Source organism: Microtus oregoni, unplaced genomic scaffold (genome assembly GCF_018167655.1).
Source record: "Microtus oregoni isolate MIOR12 unplaced genomic scaffold, Mior012 000064F_ref0000363, whole genome shotgun sequence".
NCBI classification, from domain to species: domain Eukaryota; kingdom Metazoa; phylum Chordata; class Mammalia; order Rodentia; family Cricetidae; genus Microtus; species Microtus oregoni.
Genome location: NW_024543874.1, coordinates 2,204,547 through 2,230,415, shown reverse-complemented (window position 1 = coordinate 2,230,415; position 25,869 = coordinate 2,204,547). Strand labels below are relative to the sequence as shown.

The following is a 25,869-nucleotide window of genomic DNA, read 5'->3' as shown; positions in this document are numbered from 1 at the left end:
CATGACCCTTCTGATGCATGCCCCATGTAACAAGTGGCAGCAGCCCAGAAGAGAGGCAGTGTGTGGACTGCAAGCAGCAAAGCCGTAGAGGCAAGGCCTCTCCCACCCTTAGAGCTCATGTACGATGCTGGACATAGGTTACAGGAGGAGTTTTTCTGCTGGGCTTTTGGTCTTGCTTTGGTCTGATCATTCCTAGCTCTACTTCCATTCTCCATTTTTTGAATGGGAATGTTTTTATAAAGTCTCACAATTGCTTGTCTTGAGTTCCAAAAGAGATTTTGAACAAACATTTTAGCATTATTTGAATTGTCAAGACTTTGGGGGATGGTTGGTGATGAACTAAATATATTTTTGCATTATGAGATGGCTATGTGGCTTGCTCCGCTAGGCTCATGCTTTTGAAAGCTTGGTCCCTTGTTGTTGGTGGTGTTTAAAAATGTAGTATAAACTTTAAAAGGTTTGCTCTAGCTAGAGCAAGTCAAGGAGAGGGCTGCTTTTGTGGCTTGTTCCTGGTCTCTGCTCCTTTCTAGTCTCTCTCTCTTTCTATCTTCTGTTTACCATGAGATACATCTGTGCTGCCATATGCAACTGTAGTCCTAACCCTCTTAGACCACAAATAAAAATAATTCTTCCCATTAAACTATTTTCCCCGGGGATTTTTGTCATAGCTTTGTAAAAGTAACTGATGGGTTTTATTCCAACCCTCAGCAGGAATTCAAGAATCTCTCTCCATGCCTCTATCCTTCCCATCCTTTCCCTCCCTTCGCCACTTCTTCCCATTCCCAGTCTCTATCCTCTCTACCTCCTTTTCTGATGTCTTGTTCCTCATTCTGCAGGAATCCTTTGGCAGCAGTCTTGATGTGGTTATATAATCACTAAAGCTTAAAACTCAAAAGGAAAGAAGGGACTTTCCTCTTCATTTGGAGAAACTGTTCCCAAGAGGATAGGTCAAATCCCATTTAATTTTGTTTTTCTGTGTTGTCTCACTCCTTAAACTTGGACATGAGTCTAGTTGTAGAAATTATGTGTCACAGTGTGTAGTAATAAGGGCGACGGCGGGGCTGTGTCCCCAACACCCCAGCCGCCTGCCCGGCTAGCTTATGCCCCAAAATAATTACACGGACACTATATTCTTTTAATCACTGCTTGGCCCATTCTCTTCTAGGCTAATTCTCACATATTAATTTAGCCCATTTCTAATCATCTGTGTGTAGCACCCCAAGGTGCGCTTACCGGGAAGATTCTAGCCTATGTCCATCCTGGGTCGGAGCTTCATCCCGGGAGTGGGGCATGGCGTCTCTCTCAGGCGTCTGCTCCCAAGAGAGCTGTCTAGACTCTGAGCTCACTTCCTCTTCCTCCCAGTATCCTGTTCTGTTTACTCCTCCCACCTATCCTCTAACCAATAAAATGGGCCAGGGCCGTGCCTTTATTAGCCAATGACCTTCCTCCATCATTTCCCCTTTTTCGGTTTAAACAAAAAAAAAAAAGGCTTTAACATAGCAAAATTACATATAACAAAACAGTTATCAAGTAAAGGTTACAATAATCTTTGTCATAACTAAGGAAAACTATAACTATAACTAACTATTCTTAACTCCATCAAAGACTCCAGAAAGATACAATACTACCTAAGCAAACAAGAAAAAAGCAACTTTTAAAACTCTAGAAATGACAGAGACATCTCGCTGCCTGGACAGTCACCCAGAGTTCTTTTGTACCATTGGGGCATCCATCTTCAGCCTTCAGGCCCATGGTATCCAGCAGACATTTCCATAAAGCAGGAAAATTCAAAGTCAGTTCAGTCACTATCTGTTGTGTCCTGCAGAATGTCTCGCAGACTCTTTCATGAATCAGGAACCCCGAAAGATCATCTCACCTTAGGCAAGTTCAGTAGTCCTCTCTCTGCGGGTTCTCTGTGTCCAGTTTATGCAACAGTCCGGGCAAGAGCAGTTTCTTGCCCAAATGGCTATCAAACTCCATAACGAGCCTCTTCGATGCCCATCTTCCTCTTGAAGTAGATTGGTGCTGCCAGGAGCAGAGTGTCTCATTGTCATGAAAAGTCCTCAGTTATTAAAACATTAAATGTCCTATTCTGTAATCTTTGAAAGACATGAAGAATGTCTATCTAAAATATATCTCTATATATCTAGAAAATCTAACTAACATAACTACAAGCTTTACTATTATCGATGATTATCCATTAACAATCTATATTTCTTAATTATACAGTACATATTTAAATGAACTACACAATCACAATACCTTAATCAAAATCAGAAACACTTATACATATAACACAATTGACCTTAAATCTCTATCAATAAAGCAAAATCTATACTAATGCAAATTATTCATATCTATATCATATCCCCCTTTAAATGTAAAAGAACATTTATAAACATTTTTTGGGAACATGGGCGCAGTTTTTTCTCTCCAAACTGCTTCCTGCTGAATGGGGGCGTCGTTAATTAGGTCTTTCATGGTATAACCTGTGTGCTAGTTTCATCTCAGTTGGTGTTGAGCGAAGCAATTTTCTGAAGATGTTCACACCAACCCTTCAGGAGGGCGTGGTCCATCATACCAAATCGGAGTAGAAGAAATGAACAGCGTCTCATCCTCTGTGAAAACAAAATAAGAAACTCCTTTCCAAAGTATCATATCCTTAGATCCAAATTCATAATATCTATGTTGGATTAGTTCAGCAGTATTTATAAATAAATATCTTTTAGCATCTGTTGCTCCTTCCTCAGCATTTAAATAATTTAAAGAGAGCATAATAGCATACAGTATCAAAATTCTCTGTGTATTTTCCATCTTTGTGCAGCTTTGTTTTAACCTCTATTTCGTTTATTTTTACTTTTAACTCTTTGCTTTTTGAGACAGGTTCTCTGTATCTTTGACCTGAAGTAACTCTGTAGACCAGGCTGTCTTTGAACTCTCAGAGATCTGCCTGTCTCTGCCTCCCAGGCATTCGGGATTAAAGGTGTACACTATTACACCTTGAACTCACAGAGATCTGTTTGTCTCTGCCTTCTAGGCACTGGGATTAAAGGCGTGTGTTACCACACACAACAACTCTCTTCCTTTTTTTGTTTTTTACTTTAAGAACTTTAAATTTTAGTCTGCATATATTTTTAACACACTTCTAACCATTTAGAAATTTTCTCTGTCTTTGAATCTCTCTTTACTGTATATCTCTCTTTTTCTGACCACATGAATCTTTAATTTACCAAGCAATCTCAGTAGGACTAAAGGCATGGCTTTGCCAGCTAGATTCAGTCCATTCCTTAGCTTTCTAGCCTCATGGCGGATATACAGGCTGTAGCCATGTTTACTGCAACAACTGTATGGCATTTCAAGGTCCCTGCCAGCAAGCGAGCTTCAGCAGCCTGTGCTTGCAAACCGCACAAACCGCCTGCGTAAAAGAGTCAGAGTTTGTCCTGGCAGGACAGCCCAGAAAGCCGGCATTTTTAAACGGCGCAGCTTTTTTCCTGCTATGGCTGAAAACCGAAAAGCATGCATTCAGCTTTAACCGTTTAAGTGTTTCGTGGCAGGACCTCTTAATGAGCTGCAGGCTTTTGCAGCTAAAGCTGAGTCAGGAAGCCTCTCTTAGATGAGGCGCCTGCTTGCCTCTAGCAAGCAGAGCAGACCCGAGAACACAGCGAGTCTAGTTGCCATCAAACAAATCGTAGCACTTTACTCCAAATGCTCTATTCAAAAGCTCTGTCTCCCGCAGGAGCCAGACAGAGATCGCAATGGCGGCACAGCCCCAGGAAGTCGCACTTTAAAATGACACAGCATTTTTTCTGCTACTGTTGCCGAATCAGGAAATCTCTCTACAGCACGCCACCAACAAACAGCAAAAATCTGTGTTAAACTCTCTTTCCCTTATTTTTAAGCCTTCTCAGGTTTTTTAAATGGGTTTAGTTGTCCACACGTCTGGGCACCAACCTGTAGTAGTATGGGGCTGCAGGGCTGCGTCCCCCAACAGTGAAATGAACAAAGCTCCACCTTTTTGCTTGACAATTAGGAAGAGAGGAGATCTGGAAGAGACTCTTTGAAGTTAATTGTACACATATTTTATAAGGTGCTGTCTACTGGTGGGCCACTACTCAAGTTCTGCATTGACTAGTGGGTGGCATATTCATGGTACGGATCTGAATGGCATTATGAACATTTTGAAGAACTTAGTTATTTTTTATCATGCTAAACTTACACCATTGCTAATCTTTGGTATTTACTTGGCAGAAATATAATTTAAATTCATAAGCAGGAGTATAAATAAACATGACAAGTGGAAAATAATAAAACAATAATAAAAGAGTCAGGGGAAAATAAGAACTTATTGTATGGATTGGTGTTAAAAATTGTTTTTTAAAGGTCCTAGTAGCAAATACAGTAAACAGTTAAAAAAAAAACAACATAAAAGTAAAAGCGCTATGTGGGAAGGTCTATTATAGAGCTATATAGCAAATACTAGAACATAGTTACAGACTCCTAAATACAAACAACTTTAACAAGCAAGAATATGCTTCTCATAGAAGAAACTATATCAAATATCATAGAACACAACAATAATAATTGTAGATCTGGATGAGATTAGTCTTTTTTAAAGAAATATTTTTAATTTACCAAATAAGAAATCTGTTACTCTATAAAATATGTTGTATCTAATAGAGCTTATGTAAAACAAAATTTTCTGGAATGGTTAAAAGTAAAGGGCTAGCAAAAGTTGTCAAGCAAATAGAGGCAAAGGGCAAGTGCAGGACACTGATTGTTGGCCAAGTAAAACACCGAGTTCTTGAGCATTAGGAATGAAAAAGGAGGAGCTGGGCATGGCAGCATCCACCTGTGCTCTCAGCACGCAGACAGAGGCTGAGGAGTCAGCTGTGGAAGACCATCCTTGGGTAGATTTTCAGTTTACGAGACTGTTGAAGACAAAAATCAGCTCTTCCTTCCCCTCTGCCCCCCCCCCACACACACACAAGAAAAAAAAAAGGAGGGAAGGAAGAAAAAATGAAAAGGGACATCTTATACAGAATAACATTCATAACTGTACCACGTGACATATCAACCACTTTTATGAAACAGAACCTACTGGAGAGGCACAGGAATATCATCAGATGTACATTAATAGCAGGAGCTTTAATAAAGCATGTGGAATACTGAGCAGTAGTAAGTAAGGGGCTAGAAGATCTAAATCATTTGATAGGTCTACTTAGATAAAAGCAACTTAGTCATTAGGTAAATCTTATTAGAAATATGGTAGGCTTTGAATCCTTACAATTGGTGGGAAACATTCATTGTTGAGTGCTGGAATTTATCAGAATTCTAAAGTCAGCAAACTTGTCTAGTATAGAGCAGTAGATGCTTTATACAGTGGGGAAAGAGATGTAAGGGGTCAAGGGCAAGAAGGATCACAGAGGGGTACTTCTGGTTCTTCTGAAAGAGATGAATTTTTTTTATTATCTTAATGCTTAACATATATATATATATATATATCAGAGTATATACTTTTTATATGTAGTTACACTTAAATTTCAAAGAACTTTAAAACATAAATGACTAAAAAAGCATATTGTAAATTAGTATTACTTCTTGAAATGCCGATTTATAACTATATTGGTAAAAATAGTCACTGATAGAGAAATTCCATGTCCAGAAATTTAAGCTATAGACATACTCATAAAACTACACAATAATCATAATAACAAAAATAGTTGGAAATAACCTAAATGTTTCATATAAATAAGTTAAATAGTGTGTTAGATAATCTACACATAAAGGTATTGTTTCTTCATACATGCCAATTAAACTCTTAAACAGCTCTATTAAAGTGACAGATAGGAGGCTAAAGAGATTGCTGGCCCAGTGGTTAAGAGCACTTATTGCCCTTACACAGGAATAAGTTCCCAGCACTTAGATAAATAAGTGGTGGCTCATAACCATTCATAGCTCTCGAATCCAAGGATCTGAGGCTGTCTTCTGACCTCACTGACAGCAGGCATTCACATGTACATGTATATGTATATGCACATATACATAGGCTCAGGAAACACACTCAAACATATACAGTAAATCTTACTGAAGATGAAGTGTATGTGTTGCTACTTCAGACCTGGAGGACATAGGAAAGTATGCAGTGATGCTGTACCTCAGGCATGGAAGATGCACATATAGAAGTGTAGATGTGGTGGTACATAGATTTAGAGAGTTACCTGTAAGAGCATCAGTCCACAGTTTCAAACAGCCACTTAAAACAGCTGTTCATAATTTATTGCTGGCAAAATTGACTTGAACTCACATGAGGTTTTTTATAATCTTTATCCACTTAATTGTGAATATTCTTAATTTTTGCTACAGTTAATGACCTATCATGTTGTTTTTATATAAAGAATAGTGATTGACCATATCTTTCTATGAGAAAAAATGATTACTAAGGTAAACAATATTGGTAAGTCTGACTAGAATAGTTAAATGATGAAAATTATAAATGGTGATATCTAGATATTTCCACACTCGGTTGATTTACAAGATTTTATTTATAGATAATGAAAAAAGTTTTATGCCAATAAAATGTTAATGAATTCCCTAAATGAACACAAATTTGTTAAACTATTATAAGGAAGAAAATTATTCTAGTGTCTTGAAGAGAAAGTAAATCCCCATTCAGATTTTTCCACAAAGTTACTTAGTTGTTCTTACTTGTAGATGATAACTATTACATCGTAGTGTGTGTAAAAAATCCAACTCAATCTCGACAAACTGTTAATGCCAGTAAAAGAATTAAGATTGCTGCATACAAGATTAATCAAAACTAAAATTTTAAGAACTCCTTTTCACAGTAGAGCGAGGCACTTACATTCAGGAAGAAATCTGTGAAAATATGTCAGGATCTTCACACACAAAACCAAGTTAGTAAGAAATTAAACAGAACAGCTTGATGATTCTGTAGAACCAGGAAGCTTGTTGACAGCCGTGAGATTATACTGTGGAGACTTTGTGTGATTGCCTCATCTTTGTCTCTCTTTAGGGAAAAGTGTGAATTTTTCTTTAAGAACAAAATATTTATAGTAGATAGCAGAAGGCTTGAAGGTATTCAAAGTGAATTTAAATTCTATCTTTACATTTTGGGCTCCTAATTTCACATTTTAATGCTTTTAGTCATTCAAAATGGAACATTTCATTGTTTGTGTACTGTTTGTCATCCAGGGTGATGGTGGTTGGCGGTGATGTTTCTGCTGCAGTGTTGTACTAAGTAACAGAGGCTGGCGTAGAAATCACCGTATCGCCTATGCTGACCTTAGGATTTTCTTAACTTAGTCTTCCAAGTGCTAGAATTACTGACTTGTGTCATTGTGTCTGGCTAGAACTTACTGATTTAATAATTCTTCTTATAAAATCTACTTCTTTCTGTTTGAGAGGACATCTTTCTGGAAGCATGGCATGTCCTGGAAATTGTTTCTAAGAACTGAGATTGAAGTTAGGGTTGGTGGCATTTGTATGTAATCTCAGAATTTGAGGTGGAGGCAGGAAGCTCAGAAATCCAAGGTCATCCTAGACTTCATGAAACTATGTCTTTAAAAAGTGCCAGAAAGTTACACTAGTCTCTGTTACAAGGTGATTGGTTTATGAGGGAGCATTGATAGGTTCATTAAAAACATGGCAGTGTGCTCTTTCTGAATTAATCAGCAGCATAGGGATGCTTAAAATAAAATAAAAAAGATGATTTTCTTTATAAAGTTGCAGAAACCTTGTAAGTAAATTACTGTGCTTCAGATTAGTTTTCTTTTTTCTTTTAATTTTTTTCCTGTGGGTGTGAGAACAATACATATCTAGAGGTCAAAGTTCACTCAGGAGTCATTCCTGAGGAATCATCCACCTGTTTGTGAGATGGAATCTTTCAGTGAACTGTGAATTACACAATTTGTAATTAGGCTGGGCTAAGTGGCCAGCAAGCCCCAGAAATGCTCCTGTCTCTGCCTCCCTGGCACTGATTTTACAAGTACCATAAGGTACCCTTGGAGCGTTTTCATGTTTCATTTAGCTTGGCAACCTTCCGGCACTGCCTACTTAACAGGTAAAAGAAACTGTTGGGAAGGCTGAGTTGTCTACCCAAGTTTTCAGGGCTAGTCGAGTGGCAGAGTAGAGGCTCTTAGCCATTCTGAAGTACTGTTCCCTTAAATTCCTGCCTATCACACACATACTTCTCTAAGTTGAATTTTTAGAGGAGAAATGGTGTCTGTTTCCTTCATCCAGTTGTGTAGAAAGTGCTGAATAAAGGGTGAAATATACTGTGCACATTTAAATTTGTTGTTTTCTTCTTTGCCTCAGTATAATAACTGGGAATCCCAGGGTATGGATCTTGACAGTATGTTGTCATTTTATAAAATGTTTTTCTTTTAGGGAATGAGAAAAATAAACAGTCAACAGCTGAGGTCAGGGGGGCTACAAGGGCTGCTACCCCCAGCCAGCCAGTTTATTAGTATGATAGCTCCTTATATACCTTTCAAATAGGAAAGCAGAAGACAAATCAGTAAAGAACATCAAACGGCAGAATTTCGGGAGCCTGAGTCCCTGTAGTAGGCAAAGCATTTCATATCCCAGTGTCTGGAACATTTGACCACAACTTTACAGGGAAAATGTCAAGTTCAAGGCCCTGGCCTCAAGCCCCCTGGAGCTCTGATGGCAGACCATTGCTGGCCTTGCCATTCATGCCCCTGCAGGGAACCAAAGCATAACACTCCTTGTTATACACAGGACATTTAGCCCTACCTGGCCCCCAACAGTGATCAGTATTTTTTCAAAATCTGATCTTTAAGGAACATCCCTATTTCATTGGATTCTTTTGTTATGCCTTTTCTTGGAATTGTATTTCATAAAAATTTTGCTGCTCTGTTACAAGCACAGGATAATTATCTAAATGACTTTTGGTACTTTCTTAACATTTTTCCAAATATGTAGTGATTTTTTTAAATGTGGCTTTTTACTGATTTTGTAAATTAAGCAGCAGGTATCAGGTATGTGATTGTTTTATGTTTAAAATATAAATAATTTTAATGTCTTGATTTAGTACTTAAGTTATCATATTTTCATTTGGAAAATCAGTTTCTTGAATTAAATGAGTGTGAACATTGCATCAAATATGGTAACAAAAGTATTTTAAATATTAAATAGTAATCTAGTCCTAACTGAATACTTAGACTAGTTCACTTGATAGCTTTCAGTTCTAAACAGAGTAGAAACACTTTTGTAAAGTGCTGTTGTGAAACTTGTAGCAAAGAATATAGGTAGTTAAGTATTATTCACTTTATTAAAATTGCTTTATATGGTGTTCTAGAATGCTTGGAAGTATAACAGTAGAAAATATTACTGTTCACTATTCCACTTCAGTAATACAAATAGTTAAACACACCACTTCTGTCATACCTTGTGAAATAATTCATGGGAATAAATACATAGTTTGGAAAGTAGTTGTTAAGATGCATTGAAAATGCATCATTGAGAACTTTAAATGTACCAAACTGCATCCTAGTTCTTTGGGATTCAGATAGGAGCAAGATAGGTAGGGTTTCTGCATTTCTCAGAATTTGACAAGAAACTGTGCTTTGAACAAAATCACATATAATTAAATGGATTTGTGAAAATTGCAGAGTACTATGAATATATGTGTATTAAGAAAAATCCTAATTGGAGCAACCAGTGAGGTTGAAATTCTGCTTCTGAAAGATGTGTGTGAATTAGCTGTGCAAAGGTGGTTGTCTATAAACAGTGGCAAACAGAAGATTTTGTGTCAAGGCTACAAAGGTTGGTGTAGCTTGAATCCAGCAATGTATTAAAAGGCTTAAAAGCCTTAAATTTTACGTTTTAATTACTTCCTTTTGGGTCATTGCCATGGTTTGGATCTGGAATGCCCCCCAAAAGTTCCCACCCCATGGTGCTATTGGGTGGTGGCAAAACCTTTAAGAAGTAGGGCCTCATGGGAGATTTTTATTGAGGGCATGCCCTCAAAAGGAGTTGTGATACGTTGGTCCCTTTCTCTCTTGTCTTGGCTTTGAGGTAAACAGCTCTGCACTGCAATACGCTTCTGCTATGGTATGCCATTACAGGCCCAAAGCAATGGGGCAGTTGGTCCTGCATGAAACTGTGAGCCGAATAGCTGTTTTCTCTGTGAAATCGCTGGTCTCAGGTGTTTGTAACAGTGAGGGGAAGCTAACAGTTATAACGGACTGCAGTGACAGTCTGGGCAGGATGCTATCGCAGCTAAGACTCATTGCCAGGCAGAGGGGAAAGAATGTGTAGATTCTAGAAGTGATGCCAGAGGAGGCATCATTGGCTTGTTCCTTTGTCTGAGTTTTCTGCTTCTGCCACTTTCAAGCTTATATTTATGTGGGACTGATGTTTTGTCCTCAGCCATTCTTCATCTTTTCTTTTGAACTCTTATTAATAATTTGCTGGTATTCTAGAGGGAATCATGAAGGGAATAGACACAGTGATAAAGTTAAGTAATCAATCTGCTACGTTCTGTCTTTTTTTGTGTGTGTTGAATTTCATTTAGGTACTTAATTTAAATATTGCTGTGACAGGGCTTTACACTTTGTAGTGTTTTGTGGTTGACAGCTCGGGAAACCCCATATATTTATGCTTCTAAAGATGTATTAGCTACTTTTCTGTGTTTTCTATTTCAGGTAAATTTTTTAAGTTAAAAATTCTATTGGATTTTTATTATAGTTCATTCTTAAAGAATTGGCTTTTTTTTTTTTTTTTTTTTTTGGTTTTTCGAGACAGGGTTTCTCTGTGGTTTTGGAGCCTGTCCTGGAACTAGCTCTTGTAGACCAGGCTGGTCTCGAACTCACAGAGATCCGCCTGCCTTTGCCTCCCGAGTGCTGGGATTAAAGGCGTGCGCCACCACCGCCCGGCTAAGAATTGGCATCTTTTTATATTAGTGATTCTTACTATAGAAATTGTCCTCAATATATTTGAAATGACATATATAGTCTAATTTTATGATTTAACCATTTCTGAACATCTTGTTTTACCTTTAAATGGCTGTTACTACTATTTAGGGAGAGTACTGATTTTCTCTGTTGATTTGATATATAGACACTCAGAAAATTTATAATGAAATAGCTATTTATTAGCATTTTTAATTGTGATGTAACTGATTTCCTGATTTCTATTTCTCCTTTTATTCACTCACCCTTTCCGCTTCTGATTTTCCGTTTTTGTGACATTCAAAACGTTTCCATGTTTTTTTCTTTCCCTCCCTCCCTCCCCCCCTCTCTCTCTTTTTTTCTTTCTTTCTTTCTTTCTTTCTTTCTTTTTCTTCCTTCCTTTCTCTCTCTCTCCCTCCTTCCCTCCCTCCCTCCCTCCCCCCCCCCCTCTCTCTCTCTCTCTCACACACACACACACACACACACACACACACACACACACGGATTCTGTCTGTGCAACAACCCTAACTGTCCCTCTGCCTCCCAGCTGCTGGGATTAAAGGCTTGCATGCACTACCACTGCCCAGCTGTTTTTCTTTTAAATAATTTTTTGTTGTTGTTTTTCTTTTTAACATCTACTGATTATTTCTTGCCCTCCCAGTCCTTTACCCATTGGCCCGCCATTCAGACCCCTTTGTCCCATTGAAGACTTACTTGATTCACAGATTCATAGTGGTTTTCTGTTTTCTCATATTTTCTGTCTCTTTCCCTCCACCCTCCCCTTCTGTTTTCTCCTCCCTCTTTTGGTAGGAATCAAACCCAGGCCATAAATGCCTCTAGACAAGCACTCTACTCCCGAGCTACATTTGCAACCCCTTGGTTCTTTTTAAGACTTTCCCTCGGCTTTATTTTGTTGCATTTTTGATTCAGGCCCCAGCTCCTGTCTTTTTTCATTTCCTCCTCCTCTTGCCACCCCTTCCCCACCCCATCTCAGTGGCTCTTTGGAGTTTAGAGCTTATGTTTGTTGAATTTGATGCCTCTTGTTCATCGATGTGGGTTTCCTAAATGCTAGTTCTTGATTTGTTCATATTTGAAACTGGAGGACTAGATTAAGTACTAGCTTTTCTCTCATTCAGATAAAAGTTTCATTTTCTACATCTTATTAAGAGATATCTCCTTCAGGGATTATGGAGGATTGGAATGTTCAGATAGCTTCTTCTGAACTCTGAGACTTTCCTTTCTTCCTGGAATCTGAGTAAATCTGGGATACCTCCTTGCTTCGCTGGTGCCTGGCTCTCCCTCTGCCTGGCCCAACTTCTCAAGGCTCCCCCATAGCAGAGCTTATTTCATACAGGAAGCGCTTGCATACACTAGCGTTCTCCTGTTAACTATGTCTGATTTAATTCATACTTTACTTTGGAGTGTCCTCTCTCTTCTGTTAGAGTTTGTTTCGTTTTAAAAAATGAAAGTACTTTATTGGAAGTTTGGGCATGAGAGGACTAAAACGATGAAAACACAAAACCCACCCCTGTTTCTGTTCAAAACTAAAATAGCACAAAACACATCGGTAAGAAACAGTTCAGACTCTGTTATCTGTAATATTGGAGAGAAAGGACAGAATCCCTTGTCAGTCGGGGTCAGTCTACTGTTACCCTTTGTTAATTGTTCTCACACTTCCTCTTTATCTGTTTGTGTGTCTTTAGAATGTAGCTGAAAAGAGGTATGTATTACACTTTTATTAGAAAATCATCTGGCCATGGTCACACACATACCTAATCCCAGTACTTGGGAGGCGGAAGCAGGTGGATCTCTGTGAGTTTGAGGCCAGTCTGGTCAACAGAGTGAGTTCCAGGACAGCCAGCGCTACACAGAGAAATCATATCTCATATTTTTTTTAAAAAATTAAATTATATCTATATCTTATGTTTAAAAATTTCATCAAGTTAAAAGCTAAGCTGGTGTCACAGGTCTGTATTTCTGTACTCAGGGAGCAGAAACAAAAGTCAAGACCATCCAGATCTGCATAGTGAGTTTAAGGCCAGTCAGTTCTACGTAGTAATAAGACCTTGACTCAGAGAGAAAAGAAATGAGGAAAAGGGAGAGAAAAAAGAAAACACAGGGTAAGTAAAAGTTAAGGATGATTAATAGCTTTAATACTATTAAGATATAGTTATGATCTCAAAAATAAAAGGAATAATAAATAAAAATAAATAAAATTTGAGCTTCCAAATTGAGGGGGGCGGGGATTCCCCCTTTAAAATCTGGAGATTGGTACTTTTATTAGTGTTCTAATATTCCATATGATCAAAAGCAGTAGTATGAGGACCTCAAAAATGGTCCAAGGTGTGTATTCTCCTTTATTTTTCTACCTAGACCTAGGTGGATCTCTGTGAGTTTGAGGCCAGCCTGGTCTACATAGTGAGTTCCAGGTCAAAAAAAAAGTTAGAAAATAGCAAGGAAAGAAGGCTTGAGTAGCAAGTCTCCCTGAACAAACAAAAACCTCTTAACAGATCTGATTAGGAGAGATGATTAACAAATCTGAAATAGGTCCTGCTAGGGAGTGGGAAAGTGTAGATGTTTTTATTACTTATTGCTCTTTGGGGCCCACCACCCAGCTCCCAAATAAATACGTGGAAACTTATTATTCTTTATGAATGCCCAGCCTTAGCTGGGTGAGGAATTTTTTTTATAAGCTTTGCTAATGCTTTTAGGAAGAGAGGGATTTGAAAGTATTTTGCTTTCACATGCAATGTTTTAGATTTTATCAAACACTTTCTTGAGTATCTGTTTGAAATGTCCTTGGGTTCTATTCTAGTATATTGATTGACTTTCATATGTTCCATTCCTGGGATAATTTATATTTGGCATTTATGTATAATCCTTTCTATATGTTTCTAGTTTACGTAGCTAGTGTTTTACTTGTACATGTATATTTCTAAGGGATATTAGCTGTAATTTTCTTAAGAGTTATATTTGTCTAGGCTTGGAACCAAAGTACCTGATTTCACAGAATAAATTGGCAAAAGTGTTTTTGCCTAGCATAGTGATGCAGAGGGAGGTGGATTTCTTGAGTTCCAGGCCATCGAGAGCTACATAATGAAAACCTCTCTCAATTCTTTCATCCCCCACTCCCATACAAAGAAGAAAGTTCTTATGTTATTTGAAAAATTTGTCAACTTTTAGTTTTAATTATGTTTTTAGATGTTTGGTAGAATTTACCAGTGATCTGATTTGGACTTTATTTTGTGTGTGTGTTATTTTATATCTATACTTTCTATAAGTCTTCAAATTTTTATTTCCTCTTGTTTAGTATCTTCAAATTTGAGAAAAAAGCAAATGAGTTTTGTGTGTATTAAGTGTATTCTTATAAAATCAAAACTGTATATAAACATTCATCCAGTTCATGGGACAGTAATTAATGTGAAACAATTTATTTTCTTAAATAGGATTTTTCAGAAGAGTTTTGTTAATTTTTTTATTTGCACTCTTATTCCATAATGGTCTGGAGTTTGAGTATTCTTTTATTTATGTATTCACTAATTCTTATTTCATCTTTTATCTCATCAGAAATGCAGCAAGTTTTAGAAAACCTTACGGAGCTGCCCTCATCTACAGGAGCAGAAGAAATAGACCTGATTTTTCTCAAGGGGATTATGGAGAATCCTATTGTGAAATCACTTGCTAAGGTATACTACTAGTTCATTCATAAGATTACTGAAGGACTTTGAAAATTGTTTTTATGGAAGTCTTTTCAGTGATTACCGTTGTGGAATTTAGGTGATACTCCTTTCTGAATAGTTAGCAAATAACACTTGTCACATAATGAAATATTAATGTATGCAAAGATAAGGTTTTCTTGCTGTTTCTATTCTGCCCTTAGAAAATAGGATGACTTTTAGCTGTTGATCCAGTACCTTAAAGCCAGACAATTCATAAGAGAACAGAGCTGAGCTGGAGCCTGTGAAAGGGATTTTGGTTCTGTCTTCACTTTATACCAGCAAGGTGTTGATTTTTTTTTCTTTTACATTGTAACTTACACCTGTTTATCATTTAAATTTTTAATCACTTTTATTTAGTTCTTTTTTTTAATTTCATTTTTGAAATTCTAGATTTTTTTCCCCCTAACCCTAATATTTTAGATGTGTTCTCTTAACTCTGGAGCAAATTTTATTAACTCATTTAATACACACCTTTTTACAGCCATATTTGTAGTTCTTTTTTATTTTAATTGCCGTTTCTTAATAATGCTGTTTTTGAATATCAAGGAAGCTCAGTATATTTATTGCCTGTTTCACTCCCTGCTGGCTCTTACCTTAGAAGTTGTTCTGGGTGGTTTTGCTTTTGGAAAGCCATTTTGATGGTCCTCCAGCCTCTCTTTCATAGATCCACCCCTTCCTTTTTGTTTTGCATTGACTGCTAGAATGCTAATCTTACCTGTGTGGGGTTTTTTGTTTGTTTATTGTCTTTCCTTGTGTTCTAAGGCTTCAGAAAACCCTTTCACCTTTTCCATTAGTAACTGTGAATTCATGTGGCTCATTCATCACAGTTACTCATGATGAGGTCATGTGGTAAAAATAGTTTTCATAACTTACATATTTATTATTGCTGTATTTTTTATAATATACAGGATATTACCTTCCCATTCTGACTTCTTGCTTTGTACCTTAACAACTTACTGTGTGAGCCATAGCTTCAGGACCTGCTGAAGTCAACAGGAGCTATTTAAGCCAATACTAAAAGAGGTTTGCCGTGGCCTCTTATTGGTACAGTTGTTTTACTCTTCCCTTATCTTATACTGTTGATTGTCACCTTTTATTGTCTGTGAATCACTTTTGTCCCTGTTCTCATGTTTAATTTTTATTGTAGCTTTAGACATCTTAACAACATGTAAGGCATTTGCAGTATGTTTGTAGTTTCCCAAGGCCTTTAAAATAGACTAGAGTAAATAATAGGACCAAGGATTAGGCCAGGTATTCTAACCTTGCCTTTTAAGTTATGTGCTCTATTTATTTTAATGCAGAGTGACGGTATTTATGTGTATTTATGCCCAACAAGTTCTGTGAGTGGAAAATGGATTGGTTTGTACCACCCATGATGGACCTTCAGAAAGTCACCAGATTACCATTCTTAGCAGTTAAAATGGTTGATTTACTTTGGAAAACATATGGAGCCACTGTACTCTTTTTGATTAAAAAAAAAAAAAAAGGCTGGGCAGATAATTCAGAGGGTAAAGTGCTGTGTAAGTGTGAATACCTGAATTCAAGTCTTCCAAACCCACCTAAAGCTTGGAGGTGGCAGCAGTGGCGGCGGCAGCGGTGGTGGTGGTGGTGGTGGTGGTGGTGTGTTTAAGAAGCACCAAAAAAGAAACAAAGAGACTTTGTTTTAAATAAGGTGAAAGGCAGGACTGATACCCCAGTTGGTCTCTTCGCTTTCTCTGTGGAATAGTGGGTGTACATACCTGTACTCACACACACTCATTGTGTGCTTGTTCTCTCTTGTCCGTCCCCCTCTAGTCTCTCTCTCTTACACACACACACCATAGGTACACAAAAGATGGAAAAAAAAACAGAATTGTTCAATGATAACCAACATTCAAGCAGATTTTTAGTAAATAAAAACAGTGATAGTTAAATACTCATGCAGCATAAAGATTTGCAGTGAGGGAGGAACATCTGCTTCTCAGTAAGTCACAACAATCCACTTCTCACTGCAACAAGAAATTGAAGAGAAGCTAGACATGCTGCGAGGCGGGATTATGTGACTAGTCAGCAGAAAACCAGTGTAAGTATTACCATGAATTATTCTTTTAGTAGAGTTTTTAAGTAAGGACTTGAACATGGCATTAGCCCATCTTAATAAACAAGAGGAAAAGAGAAGACATGTAAAATACTGACATTAGAGAATGTGAATCAAATCTAATTGACATTTTAACACTGAGATACAATATCTGAAATTATCTCATTTGATGGGTTTAAGTATTGAAAACTAGAAAATATATCAACTGAAAAAACCCCAGTTGGAACTCATGGAAAGTCCAATCACAATATAGAACAGTGAATGTTCTTGTACTTGTATGTAAAATGCACATCCAAGCTCTAACGTGTGTGTTTCCCATCCCAAAAAAGAACAAGGAGAGAAAGTAGAAATTGTTTAAAATCAGAAAATAGATGAGTGTTCGGTCTCAGAGAACCCCTAATGTTCCTCCTGGCTTTCTTAGCCTGCTTTCTTAACCCAGGATGACTTGCCCAGGTAGCACCACTGAAAGTAGTTTGACTCTCCCATATCAATCCATTAGTCAGGGAAATACCCCGCATGGCTTGCCCCCCTCCCCCAGGCGATCCTTATGGAGACATTGTCTCAATTGAGGTTCTTTGCTCCCAGATGACTCTAGTTTGTGTCAAGTTGAGATAAACTAATAAGAATGACTTAAAGAACCGTGAGTGAAGAGAGAAATCACAAACAAAATACCTTGAACTGAGTGAGGAATTGCAAATGCATGACAGAACCAAAATGTGCTACAAAGCCAAAAAAGAAAATTTCTGTGTTAGAAAATAGCAATGCCCAAATGGGAAAATGCAATGCAAATAAACAGAAAGAAGTGAGCAATAAAAATGTGACAGAAAAATTATTACAACTTATGATAATATATTAATAAAGTCAATATACCTCCAAGTAAACAAAAATTACTGCCTTGGGTTTAAAGAAAAAAGGACACCACGACAAATCCACAGACATTGTTGCAAGGATAATAAGAAATTTATGACCTGGAGCTGGAGAGATCCGGGTTTGATTCTCAGCACATAGATGGTTGTTCACAACCTTCTGTAAATGCCAGTTCCAGAGGATCCAATGCACTCTTCTGGCTTCCTGGGCATGAGACACAGATGTGGTCCATAGATATTCATGCAGCCAAAATACCCACACATATAAAGTAAACATTTATCTTTTTTCTGAGACAGGGTTTCTCCCGGAACTCACTCTGTAGACCATGTCGGAATATCCACCCTACCACTGCCTCCCAAGTGCTGGGTTTGGAGGCATGTGACACCACCACCACCAGGCTTAACATTTCTTTTCAATTGTAAACAGTTTTGTGACCATGACTGTGACAACTTAAGTGTAACTTAATTTCTTAAAAGAGAAGCCTCACATAAGAGATAACTTCAGTAGCTCTGTATCTAGTTCTCAAACATGGATGTTTGAAGTGTAAAGCATCGTATAAAAGAAGCTCCACGTCTCTTTACCGTAAATTCTACCAAACATTTAATGAAGAAATAATACTAATTTTACATATTTTTTTCCAGAAAAGGGAAAAGGAAGAAAACACTAATGTTACCTTGAATATAAAAATATTTTGATAAAAGAAAATTTCAGAATTGCATTCCTGACAAGCATAGATTTAAGTCTTCTGTTTGTTTTAAAATCAATTTTATTTTATGTGTATGAGTGTTTTGCCTTCCTGTATGTCTGTACACCACATGCATGTTTCCTGCCCAAGGAAACCAGAAGACGGTATTGGATCCCTGCAACTGGAGTTACAGATGTTTGTGAATCACCATGTGGATCCTAGTTGTTGAACCCAGGTCCTCTGCAAAAGCAGACAGTGCTCTTAACAGCTGAGCCATCTCTCTTGCCCCAGTATTAAAATTCTTAAGATTAGCTAGCAATTACAACAGACAAAACAGTAATAACTTGTTATAATATCATTCATATGCAAATAGGAATAATTTGACCTTTTATTTTTATATTTGTAATCCTTTAATTTCCTTCTCTTGTCTTATTCTGGCTGTTGCTTGCAGCACTATATTGAAAGGGAGTGGGGATAATTCAACTTTTATTATGTTGAGGTATGTCCCCTGCGGATCTACCCTGTCTAGGACTTCTTATCATTAAGGCATGTTGGATTTTGTCACAGACCTTTTCTGGTTCTATTGAGATGATCATGTGATTTTTGTCTAAGTCCATTTGTATGAATTATTATATATTTTGACTTAAGTATGTTGAACCAACTCTGCATTGATCTTTTTGATATATGCTTGTAATTCAGTGTGCTAATATTTACTGAGGGGTTTGTATCTTTAGAGTTATTGCTGTGTGGTTTTGTTTTGTTCTTGTTTCTTTATCTGGTTTGAGTATTACCATAATACTACCCTCATAGTACAAGTTTGCAAGTGTTCCTCCTGTTTTATTTCTTTTTCTTTTTCCTTTCTCTTTTATTTTTTAAGAGTTTAAGAAGGATTGGTTACTTTTCTTTAAAATTCTGGTAAATTCTCTGAATCCATCAGGACCTGTATTTTTTAGACAGAAAGCTTTTTATTGCTGTTTCAATATCCTCTTTGTTATAGGTCTGTTTAGGTTGTTAGGGTTTCTATTGCTGTGAACTCAGAAATCTGCCTGCTTCTACCTCCTGAGTGCTGGAATTAAAGGTGTGAGCCACCATCCCTGGTTCAGATATAGGTAATTTATCTGATAAATAATTTACAAATATTTTCTCCTAATCAGTAGATCATCTTTTCAGTTTCCTTATTTTACATTGTGTGTGTATACATGGACTTCTGGACACGTGTGCACATTCATGTGTCGAGTACAAGCATCAGCATGCCAGGGTGCAAAGAACAACTTTGGCTGACAACCTTCACCTTCCACCTTGTTTGAGGCAGAACCTGTAAACAGAAACTGTACTTTCATTTCCCTGATGCCCAGAATAATCACAGACACTGTATTAATTAACACTGGCTGATGACTCAGGCATATTTCTAGCTAGCTTTTATGTCTTAAATTAACCAATTTCTATTAATCTGTGTACTGGCTGTGGCTTACTGTTAAGGCTCTCGCTTCTTTTTCCTTCAGCAGCTACATGACTTCTGCCTGACTCCACCTTCTTTCCCCCTACATTCAGTTTAGTTTTCTGGCCTAACTATATTCTGCCCTGCCATAGGCCAAAGAACATTCTTTATTAACCAATAGTAATAAAACATATTCACAGCATATGAATATGATATATATGGGAATCCCATATCATCAGGAGAGAGAGGGAGGAAAGGAATATGAGAGACAGAGACAGAAGCCTAGCTGGGTGGAGCTTTCTTCTGCAGCTCTGGCCTGTGCTGGTGGCTAAAATGCTTCAGAAAAACAGCTTTTTTCATGAATTTGTACCCCAAATGTTGGGCACCAGTTGTAGTCCAAATAATAAAAATGCAGAGACAGGATTATTTGTTTGTTTGTTTGTTTTGGCATGCTTGGCTTCCTTGCAGTTATGTATGAATTTTAGAATTAGCCTGTCAGTTGCTACAAAGAAGTTACCTGTGTTTCCAAGAACTATTACAATGATTCTTTTGACCATTTAGAAACTTACATGTTTCAAGCTGAGAGTTACTACCATCTGTCCTGAACAGTTTTGTTCCAACTTTGACACAAGCTAGAGTCATCTGAGAGGAGGTAACCTCAATTGAGACAATGCCCTCATAAGTTCAGGCGGTAGGCAAGCCTATACAGGGCATTTTCTTAATTAGTGGTTAATGGGAGAGGACCCAGCCCTTGGTGGGTGGAGACACCTTTGGGCTGGTGGTCCTGGGTTCTATAAGAAAGCAGGCTGAGCAAGCCATATGGAGCAAGGCAGTAAGCAGCACACCTCCATGGCCTCTGCATCAACTCCTGCCTCCAGGTTCCTTCCCTGTTTGAGTTTCTGCCTTAGCTTCTCTCAAAGGACCGTGACTCAGGGTGTGTAAGCAGAGCATCTGCCCTTTCCTCCCCATGTTGCTTTCCGTCATGGTGTTTCATCGCAGCAATAGTAACCTTAATTAATACACCATATCTTAAAGGAAAAGACTCATTTAATCAAACGTGATTCATTTTCCCCTTTAATTTTTTTTTTAATACAGGGTCTCACTATATAGCCTTGTTGCCTACCTGGAATTTGCTGTGTAGACCAGGCTAGCCTCCCGTGGGGGTGTGCTCTACTGTGAACTGCTCTTAACTGGTTTTTAAGGTTTCCTGTGACCCTGTTAGTTTAAAGAATTAAGTTTAAGTTGGCACTTAACCCTTGAAATTATTAAATAAGTTTTGATGTTAAAGTAAATTAATGGTCTCAAGTTTTTTTTTCCCCACAGTGCCTCAGAGCTTTAATAACTACATATTATAACTATGGTTCTGTATTTCTGTTCTAGGAAAAAATGAAATTGATTTTTTTTTGTTAATGTTTCCATAGATTCTCCTGTTCCCAGTTGCCCTCAGGCTCACTATAGCTAAAAATGGCCTTGATCTTCCCGATCTTCTTGCTTCCACTCTCAAGAGTTTTGATTACAGGCATGTGTCACCATGCCTGGCTATTAAATTGATCTTGAATATTTTCATTTTAGATATTGGTTCTCCATATTAATCTTACTATAGCCATAATTTCACTAAAACAGTTTCTTAAGACTTTCTGTATTTTATATTAAGAGGCTTTATTTCCATAAAACCAATCTGTGAAGTGAAGGAACGTTGGGTATGTTTGGGTTACCTTCAAGTTCTACCTCACAGGAGACACTGCCTTGTCTGCCTGTAGTTTTTTATCATGTTACCACTTAGCATTGCCTAATATGTAATAAAGGCTTGCGGAGAGGAGAGGAGGGAGCAGTATTATGAATAGTCAAGTCAGCAGTCATTTCTGTACTGAAGGCCTGAACTGAAGCAGTCTATACATAGCTTTATATATATTAATTATGTGAGTAACTCAGGAGAACACTTAAAACCTGTTGACTTAGTGCTTGAATGTAGTAAACTGGTCATTGTCTGTGTCCTAGAGAACACAGAATTTTTACAGCTCTTCCTAAGAGCAAAAACATGCAAGTCATAGGGGCAGGTGGCTTTCAAAGCCGTGGAGTACCAGAAAAGGGATGGGACAGAAGAAATGGCATACCTGTCTTGGGAGAGCATACTTCTTAAAGCAGCAGGTGGAGGAAGCCTGCAGAAAACTGAAAACTTCCCCATTCTTCTTACTCTTGCACTTTCTCGTTTTTATATTTTTTTCTTATCCAAATAAAATAGAATTGTTTATTTAAATCATCTTAGGTCTTTTGACATGCCATTGTATGTTTAATCAGAGCTGCTGCTTCTTTATCAATCTATTTCATAACTTTAAAAATGTTTTTTTCTGAGGTCTTTCTTAAAGTCTCTTCCAATTAAGAGTTTACTTGGCTGGGTGTGATGGCACAACCTGCAGTCCCAGCTACTCAGGATAGATACTGAGACAGAAAAATTTCTTGAGTTCACAGTTCAAGGTCACTCTAGCAGCATAGAAACTGTCTCTTAGGGGAAAGCGAAATTTGTCCCATGGGAAAAAAATGCATGCTTGTAAATCACATTGGAAAAAAAAGCTTATGTAAACAAAATGATCATCATTTACAAGTGTTATCAAGTTGCAAATGTTGTGTTTGGATTCTCAAGCAGCTATCCTTCATGGTGATATATACAACATGGAAAACATCACAGTAGTATGATACTGGAAATAGGATTTCTATTTAGCATTTAAAGAAATGAATTACAAGATATCAGTGTAAAATCTGTCATTGTACATGGTCTTCTGAATTGAATCTCAATAGTTACCCTTTCCCTGTCTTTAGAATTAATGAGCAACTATTTGTCAAAAGAAAACCTAAAAAATGGAACCTATGTAGTGTTCCTTCTCAATATGAATTTAGAATCCTGGTTTACTCCTATTATTAAAATATGTTTGCACCGGAGATAGTGTAAGACCTTGGAAAAAAGACTTAATTTTTTTAAGGTACAGATAAGAAAGAGGTTGCCTCCTGTAGTAATAGGAGCGGCGGGGCTGCATCCCCAGCACCCTGGCCGCCTGGCTAGCTTATGCCCCGAAATAACAACACACAAACTGTATTCTTTTAAACACTGCTTGGCCCATTAACTCTAGCCCTTACAGGCTAATTCTCATATCCCGATCAACGCATCTCTTATAATCTGTGTAGCACCAGTCTTACCGGGAAAGATTCTAGCCTACATCCATCCTGGGTCTGAGCTTCATGCGTCTGCCGGGCAAGGGGAGCATGGCATCTCTGCTCCAGAGAGCAGAGCTGTCGAGTCTGAGCTCACTTCCTCTTCCTCCCAGCATTCTGTTCTGTTTACTCCTCCCACCTATGTTTTAACCTATGAGGGCCAAGCAGTTTCTTTATTGCTTAACCAATGAAATCAACAGATTGATATATGACACTCCCACATCAGCCTCCCAGTCAGAGTATGAGCTCAAACACATTTTCCTCTATGTTGATGATTTACTTAGTGTTTTCATTACTTGGTGTGAACCCAGTATGCATTAAGAAAGGACAATGCCATTGAGCTATATCCCTAGGCTAGATTTTTAAACATGAAAAATAATAGCTTCAGGGTTCTGAAGTTTCCAAGTGAGTTTGGGTTTTGGTTTTGTTTGTTGTGTTTGTGTATCCATCGTCTTTCTGTCTGTCTGGGCTTCGTTTTCAAGATCAGCCCAGACACTGGCCTCAAACAGCCAACCTGACGTCCCAGATTCCCCAGGACCGGAATTACAAACATGCCAGTATACCTGACTCACTTCTTTTTTAAATCATTTCAAAAATAGTAACATGCATAATGAATGTTTTTATTCTTTTTATACTTAATTATTTGCTTTAATGAAATAAAACAGAATAGATACCTAGTTAGTGAGTAGAGAGTAGCATGTACTCTTTACGTATCATCTGGCCTATTCAGTTTTTTTTTAGCAGTAACTGTAAAAATGAATATATTTCATGGCGTTAGGGTAGAAATAAAGACCAAAGTCATTACATTTTATGGTGTATTTATAAAATCCATCTATTGCTTCTGATTAAAATATTAAATATGGCTTCAGAAAATTAGACCTCTAATGTCTTTTTCTTAAATTTGTGCATGTGTAGTGTACATGCTACAGTGCTTATGGAGGTCAAAAAGACACCTTTCAGGGAGTCAGTTCTCTCCTGCCATGTGGGTCCCAGTGATAGAACTCAGGTCGTCAGTCTTGGCAGCCAGTGCCTTCGCCTCACTAACCACCTTGCCCACTCTCTAAGTAATATCTTGTAAAACTAAATATGTATAAATTTGTAAATATATATATATATATATATATACACACACACAAGTGAAATATTTGTTGAAATAAAAAAACTTCAGTAATATTACTTTAATCCATTGTTGTCTTTTCAGGCTCATGAGAGGCTTGAAGATTCAAAATTAGAAGCTGTCAGTGATAATAACTTGGAATTAGTAAATGAAATTCTTGAAGATATCAGTCCTCTAATAAGTGTGGATGAAAATGTGGCAGAGCTGGTTGGAATACTCAAGGAACCTCATTTCCAGGTAACTTACCCTCTTCCACAGATTTCTCCTTCCACGCTGAAGTAATTCATGTTGTGTAGAGCCTGTCTTAAAATTCCCTAAGTCCTAGACTATATATTTTAGTATTCTAATGTTAAAGGAACATAAACACACATATATGGCTATGTACATCACAGAAATGTACTGTGTCTGCCACAGAAATAACCTTGACTTTTCCTTTGTGCCATCAGTTAACCCTGACCATCAGTTAACCCCGTCCTTGGAAGAATCCTCCTCACTTTGACAGTGTTGCTGCTGCCACCTTTTGTTCATTTGTTTAGCTTTGTTGTTGTTCCTTTCTTATTGGATGAGGGGCGTGTGCCATAGCAGATAGATAGAGGTCATAGGACACCCTCTTGGAATCTTTTCACTCCTTTTACCCTGTGAATCCCTGAGATTGAACTCAGGTGATCTAGGTTGATGTTGGAGCCTTTATCCTCTGAACCATCTTGATGGCCATTTTTTTCTTCGTTAATACCACTGTTTTTCTCATTCTTTTTTTGGCCTAGTTTGGACCATTTTTTAGTATGCTCTAGTATCAGGGTTAATTCAATCAAACCCATGATGAAAAGATGACAGAAAGTTTGTTTATGGATAGAAACTGTCACATAGCATACTTTGTTCTATAGATTTAGAAAAAAAAATGTGTAGATTTTTTTTTTAAAGTTAAGTTGCTTTAAGTTAAGCAGTTTCACAAAGAAAAATTCACTTCAGAGCAGAAAGGATGGGATATTTTTATTTTAAACCTATAATGGTTAAAAGTATATGCTAGTGGAGACTATTAGGAAAGTAACAAGCAAATAGGAACCCCAGAAATACATCCAGCTGTGCATGGCTACTCATTCTGTGATAGAGACTTTACATTTTAGCAGGAGAAAGAAATGCTGTGGAAGAAGAAAGTGTCACTGTTTTCCCTGCAGTCTTTGCCCTCAAAATTAGATGCTAACACTCCTTTGCTTTTGTAAGACATTTGTGATTGAGTTCATGTAAGGCAGTATAAAGTATTTGAATTTTATCTTGGGACCAGGGCATTATATATATATGAATTTATGACCCATGTCTGTGGGATTCCCATTGCCGTCTTTACTGAGGTGTTTAGTTGAAGAGACAAAGCTATGGTCATCATTGTTGCACTTCCTGAGTTTATCTGGTTGATTTTCTGATGTGTTATTTACTTATAGAAGTTTTAATTAAAAGGTTGATGATTCGCTTCTCAGGTGAACTACTTTAAGCTCAAATACATCTTTAATGATGTTGCTATATCAGAAGATGTAGAGTACCTGGTTCCCTACCAGTGTTGGTACTGAAATCAGTTCCTTGTAAGGGCTGTGACAGTCTAATCCTTTCTTTGAAATTGTCTCAACTGGGTAACACTATTCAGATACTTTCTTATTTGGAGGTGTGTTAATTGTTTCTTTTGGGGGATGGGGTCTGGTTACATAGTACAAGCTGGCCCCTAATTCACCATTCTCTCCTGCCTTGGACTTGAGAGTGCAAGCATTATAAGAATGTATCATCACAGGGGGCTAATATTGTGCAGCTGTTATTTCCTAACAACCGCTTACCTCTA

The 25,869-nt window shown here is 37.6% G+C and overlaps 1 protein-coding gene across 5 annotated transcripts in view; it reads left to right on the top strand.

The window, feature by feature from the left end:
• Positions 1-25,869, top strand: part of Pals2 (protein associated with LIN7 2, MAGUK family member) — a 99,627-nt gene that overhangs the window by 37,025 nt on the left and 36,733 nt on the right. For all 5 annotated transcript variants that reach the window (XM_041640546.1, XM_041640545.1, XM_041640547.1 and 2 more), the window contains exons 2-3: positions 14,502-14,620; positions 24,129-24,281. In XM_041640546.1, the coding sequence (XP_041496480.1) occupies positions 14,504-14,620; positions 24,129-24,281 (270 nt within the window). In that variant the 5' untranslated portion in view covers positions 14,502-14,503. The remainder of the gene's footprint in view (positions 1-14,501; positions 14,621-24,128; positions 24,282-25,869) is intronic.